General features: G+C 42.0%; 1 protein-coding gene across 1 annotated transcript in view; it reads left to right on the forward strand.

Annotated features, from left to right (window-relative positions):
- Positions 1-6,000, forward strand: part of ptpn13 (protein tyrosine phosphatase non-receptor type 13) — a 42,180-nt gene that overhangs the window by 20,431 nt on the left and 15,749 nt on the right. The window contains 8 exon segments of the mRNA XM_020621063.1: positions 539-631; positions 2,250-2,325; positions 3,324-3,525; positions 4,040-4,114; positions 4,230-4,401; positions 4,849-4,999; positions 5,106-5,244; positions 5,487-5,639. Coding sequence (XP_020476719.1) covers positions 539-631; positions 2,250-2,325; positions 3,324-3,525; positions 4,040-4,114; positions 4,230-4,401; positions 4,849-4,999; positions 5,106-5,244; positions 5,487-5,639 — 1,061 coding nt within the window.

The raw sequence follows: 6,000 nt of genomic DNA on the forward strand, positions 1-6,000 counted from the left end.
CGGCAAGCTGGTCTGTACTTGCTGTGGTTCACCCAGTCAAGCAAAATATAAGACTATCCCCTCAGTAAAATGGCTAACAGGAGGCATGTCAGTATACACTTGTGCTGAAGCTGCTCTTCAGTCTTTACTTAGGAGTGTTTACCAACCGCATGACTAATAGCTGCTTTGTGTGTCTCAGTGGACTGGTCCGGGATCACCAAACCAGTCAACTGAGATGCCAGCGGTCTAATTAAGATTTAGAAAGTCCTGCAAAACAGTTGCTTGTGTCCACCAGATTAACTCGTGTTTGCATTCGCATATTGTCCAACTTTTATTAAAAAGTGGTACAACTTTTTGTGAGGTTCCGTGTTTGTGGTGTTGAAGAATAAATTGCTTTGTCCCTCACAAACAAAAAACAAGTCCATATAACAATCTTAAGTTGTCTAATGTGCATGAAGGTGACATTTGATAGTTCCTCATTTCACAGACATCTTCTTATTACCTCATGGTTCCTGTTATGTCATTTTGAAAAATGTTCATGGTCGTTCTCTTCCCCCAGACCCAGTTCACACCCACCAGAGGTATCACAGTGATTACAGTTCATCCAGTGAAAGCCCCTCAGTGACCTCCTCAGATCCAGACTACAGACAAGGTAAAATATCCCTCTGAACAATTCGTTATCATTTTTTTCATAGAGCTATATATATTTTCCATTTTCCAAATAGTGAGATTGTTCCAGTCCAGTAATAACCTTCCTATCACAACAGACCAAATTAATCGGTTTATAGGAAAAAAGAAGTAACCACACTTGGGAGCACATGGTTCTCAGTCTTGTTTCTGTGGATCCACAGCCCTGCTGGTTTCACTTTATCCATCTAATCAAGAGTTGGAATTGGCTAATGTCCTTAGCTATGTAGGGCTGCATAAGATAACATCATTTTCAGTGCAAAATGAAATTGTTCAATAAACATGGTGAAGACTGCAATATCAGAAAAATGTGGGAGCCTACAGATTCAAGTGTCAAACTAAACTTTGGCTGCAGCATTGAACAAAGATTAGCTGTAATCTTTTCAAACTGATGTACAGACGTACTCAAAATCTCTGTTGTGTCAGTTGTAAGAGGCCTGAGTTACTGTGAACAACCGTGTTAGAGATGGTCTCTCACAATTGAACTGTTTTGTCAAATTTGGACCTGATGAGACCTGATGTTATATTAGCCCTTAATCCTGCTCCTCCTATAGAATCAACTCTGTCCAAACATATCGGAGCACGCTGCTTATAGACTTGCTATTATGAAAACATGTAGGCCTCCAGGCTATTAATGAGCTTCATCTGAATGGAAATTGTAGGGTTACATAGGACCTTGTTTCAACAGGAATTCAGCAGCAATGTTTTGTCATCTGTTCCTCCCTCTATGTTGCACCTACGTAGCCCAACATTTATAAACTAAACCAATTAGGCAGAATCTTTCCTCAGCCACACCTTCCAGTTTCTCTCAGGGATCCTTTGGCAGTTCTGGTTCATGGTTCGAGTGTCCTGATCAGATGCCCAGACCATCTCGGTAGGCTTAGTAGGCAGTTCTTCAATCCCTTCTGGCTAGCCTTCCCGCTCTGCTCTTTTGGGTGTGCCCAGACGACCTGAAAGGGAAACTCACTTCAACCAGTACAGTCTTACACTTGTGGTGACATGACAGTCCAGTACAGCTACAATGTTTCCACTGTACATCCGTTACAGTAAATACAAACAGAGCAGCACCTCACACAATACACTAATATTAATTTACTTAAAATTGTCAGTGTAACAGCAGACGGCGTTAACAACCACCCATACTCCGTCTTCACAAGTTGCGCTGTTGCATGACAGTTTGGACCTGAGTCAGACAGCTGTGAAGAGTTAACACACAAGTGGAAGAAGTGCCAGTTTTGTTTGAAACTGGCTGAAATATATTAAACATGTTCCAAAAAAAGAACATGGAGTCATAGAAGGGCACTTTATGTACTACACGAGGCTGTTGCTATAATGCAGCAGTGTTGTTTTAGTATTTTACACACAATGTCAACAGAAGACTAGAGATCCCATTTGTAGTGCTGATTCAACCTGATTTCAGTATTCAATATCAGCTCCTCCTCCAATGCATGTTCATGCATGTGCTTTTGCAGCACAGCATGTTTGTCTGTCTCTGGAGGCATGTGTTGGATTGTGTTAATGTGGGCACAAAATATAGTCCTTTGTGTTTGTGTCTACAACTCATGCTCCCATGTCTCCTCCAGCTAAGAAGCCAAACGAGATGAGGAGGTTTGGCTCCCAGCAGGCGCTTCCATCTGAACGCGATTCCCTGTCACACAGGTAACACACAGATGTATACAAGAGACAAGGAACCAGTTTAGTGGAAAAACATAAATCAGCCAACACCCAGGTACTAATTAGTTGATCCACATAGAAATCTGTGCCCTAATGGATGTCACAAACCCCAGTAGATTGTGACGCTCATCCCGAAGCACTTTTATTAGAGACACCTGCTCAGGGAAAACTCACAAACCACTTTCATTTTTCACATCCAAATTTGAAAGACATAGTTGACTCACTCCACTTAAACTCTGAACATTTTTAGGTAAATCATTAGGGTTTTGCTCAAAGGTATTGATTGTGTGTGGTATTATATAGCTCCTTACACCCCCACCTCCAACCCATACAGATGATTAACAGATTAGTGAATGTATCACTTGTTGTTTGCTTTTCGCTGCACTGATGTGGCATTATAACAGGGTGAGGTAGTATATGATTTGACAGCTGAGTTTGGGTATAAAATGTTGCATGAACTTCACAACCTGCCCTGCTGCACAGGACTGTGTATGTATGTGTTTGCTCATTTGTCGCCCTTCCCTACAAATCCTCTACAGAACAGGGAAGCTCCGTAATGAAGCTGACCTGCTTGGTTGTCTGGGCCACACACAGCTGGTGTAGCACAGCAGGATCAGCCCTGTGCTTCACTAGTGAGGTCATCTAATGTGACATGCACATTCAGCAATCTCTCTCTGGTCTCTGGCATTAAAAGACCTGAATTGTCTGTTGTTGGTGTGCCTGCTCACAGATAAACCACATTTTCAGTCTATCCCACAGCACAGAGAGGAAGACAGTTACCTAGTACTTGGTGTCTTCTCTGTGTAAACCCGTGTTGTTTGACATATATCTCTCTTATTGCTACTTATGTTATGACAAACGCAAAAGTCGGTAAATAAAAGCGGCACCTCACATTAAACAACAGCATTTTGCTGTTGTTTCTGTTCAACTCTGACAGGATTAGACTGTTCTGACACCACCCTCTGCTTCTCTTTTTCCTGTAGGCAGTATGAGGGGGCTGATGAAGAGCTGGTTGGAGCTGAGCTTCTCCTGCAGAAGCAGGAAGAAGAGGTGCAGCGACTTCAGGCCCACCTGGCCAGCAGGCTGTCCAGGGCCAATGTCTACCCCACAGATGACCCCCTGTATCCATCTCACACATCCATGCTTGACCTCCCAGACTCTTCTGGTCAACTCCGCAAACCCAAGGTTTGTTCACTTCATTTCCCGACAGACTCAGGGACATGTTCATGATGTTGTCTGCTTCAAGGATCATTTCATTTACCTTGGTAGCTTTGGAGGTGTTTGTATATTGTTAGAAGCACCTTGAAGTTTGATCTAACATGAATAGGGAGCCAGTTGGTAAAAATACCTCACAGCTGAAGCAAAGGAATCTTGTTCTTCCACCTCTGGTGTGATGTAATTACTCCACAAAACCAGCATGGAAGTGTGTGAAAAGGTAATAAGAGCGTTACATAAGCCGCTGTCATTGAAATTTTATACTCAGAGCAGGTATTAGAACAGCTGTGAACTTGGTAATGTACAGTATGTGTCTTGTGTGTCAAAGATCAGCACTCACAGCAAGTGAAGAAAGACAAAGTTGTCATAATTGCAATAAAATAAAACATGACAAGACGGCCCAGGCTGCCAATGATCCTGCACCATTTTGGTGGAATAAATTTCTTTCTATGACAGTTACTTTTTATCTATACACCAATGGCAGATCTTCCACGGGCCTGAGTTTGTGAAGATGGCCAGTGAGCCCTGTGTTTCCTTAACTGTTCCCTCTTCAATAATGGTGAGGATATAAACTTGTGCTGCTTCTGAATCAGTGTATCCATGGCTGTCAAAGAAACAGCTTTATAATCCAATTCTTATTCACTGCTACTCCCTTTTTAATTTCTCTGCACAAGAAACGTGGGAAGGTGGAGGAAGTGCAGAGAAAGGTGGGTGTGGTGCTGCTGAATGGCCAAAAGCTGGAGCTGAGTTGTGACGTCAAGGCAGTGTGTAAAGACGTTCTCGATATGGTGGTAGCCCACACCGGGCTTGTGGAGCACCATTTCTTCAGCCTAGCATACCTCAGAGGTACTGTGTGCTGTCGCTGTGGTTAGAGGTTCTTGTGTGTGCATGTGAGTGTCTGGTGCATGTAGAGGTTCAGTCTTGTGTGTTTATGGATGTACAGTGTCTACGTGTGTTGTGTATTCACTATACCGTAGTTAATATTAGTTATCACTTGCTATTTCAGTCCCAGTCCTGATAGACACAGACCTTAAAATCCACTTTTAAGAAAACATTTCAGGAATCCAGTGTTACTCATAAAACGTGCACAGCATTTATTCTAGAACAACCTTAAAAGTGTAAGATTACATATGTATGTTCAGTTAGTGTGTAGTGCACAGGTTCATGGTATTGTCATGTAAATGTATTTTCTACACCTGATGTCTTATTAAAGAACCAGCCTGAGTTCACTGATTGATTCCTCCTCACTTTGACTCCTCTCTCCCCCTTATCTCCTAAACATCACACCCACAGAAAATGAGTTTTTCTTCGTTGATCCTGATGCCAAACTGATTAAACTGGCCCCAGAAGGATGGAAGGAGGATCCGAGGAAAAAGAAATCTGATGTGCCTTTTAACCTTTTTTTGCGCATCAAATTCTTCCTTGATGATGTCAACCTCATACAGTAAGTGTATCTTTTGGTAATTAGCTGAAAACCTACTATGACAATGTGGTCTCCTTGTTTACAGACCACTTGCATTAAGGTAACCTACTTTTTCTGTGGATAACAGGCATCCTATGACCAAACATCAGTACTACCTACAGCTGAGGAAGGATATCTTGGAGGAGAGGTTGCACTGCGACACAGAAAATGCCATGTTGCTGGCTTCACTGGCACTGCAGGCTGAGTTCAGTGACTACCAGCCTGAGGTGTGTGTTATTAGCCAACTAATGACACCTTTACTTAAAATGCTCAGTTACTTTGATTTGTAAACTGTTTAAAATCATTTAAATCAGAAAGTTTTGCTGAATATACAAATTTCAAGTACAACATAACTATTGTTAAACTTTTTTGAAATAGAAATGAATTAACTTAAGCATTGGTGTCTTTATATTAATTATGAAATGATGAATTGGATTTTGGTCATTTGTGGTGTCAATCTGTTTGGCAGCTTCATGGGAAGACCTATTTCAGAGTGGAGCACTACCTGCCAGGGTCTGTTCTGGATAAGGCGGACCAGACGACCATCAAGGAAGAGCTGCTCAAACTTCACAGCAGCTACTATGGAGCATCTGAGTCAGAGGCAGAGTACGAGTTCCTCAAGGTCAGCAAGACCGGAGTGTACAGGAGTCAAGTTTTTGGCAGATGCAGCACTTTTCTTGAGGAAATTTGTAGCTAAACAGTTTGTGTTGCAAATGTGATAAATGTTTCAAGGGCATAAAATGGTAGGTGTTCCAGGAAAGGATTTACGTTGGTGGAACAAGTACTACATTTGGGCTGTTTGAAACTAAAGATCGCTGTCAATTAGAAACAAATGTAGCTGTGTCCTGCTACTGCATTTTATTCTGTAGCTGTGATATTTCTTACTGCTAAGGTTCAGTCTACTAAAGCAGCTCTATTTGCTTCATGCCAACAGACAAAATTGAGTCGTGTTGTAAAAATCAGTGGATTCTCATTGGATTACT

This window comes from Monopterus albus, unplaced genomic scaffold, assembly GCF_001952655.1.
Source record: "Monopterus albus unplaced genomic scaffold, M_albus_1.0 scaffold253.1, whole genome shotgun sequence".
In the NCBI taxonomy this organism is placed as follows: Eukaryota; Metazoa; Chordata; class Actinopteri; order Synbranchiformes; family Synbranchidae; genus Monopterus; species Monopterus albus.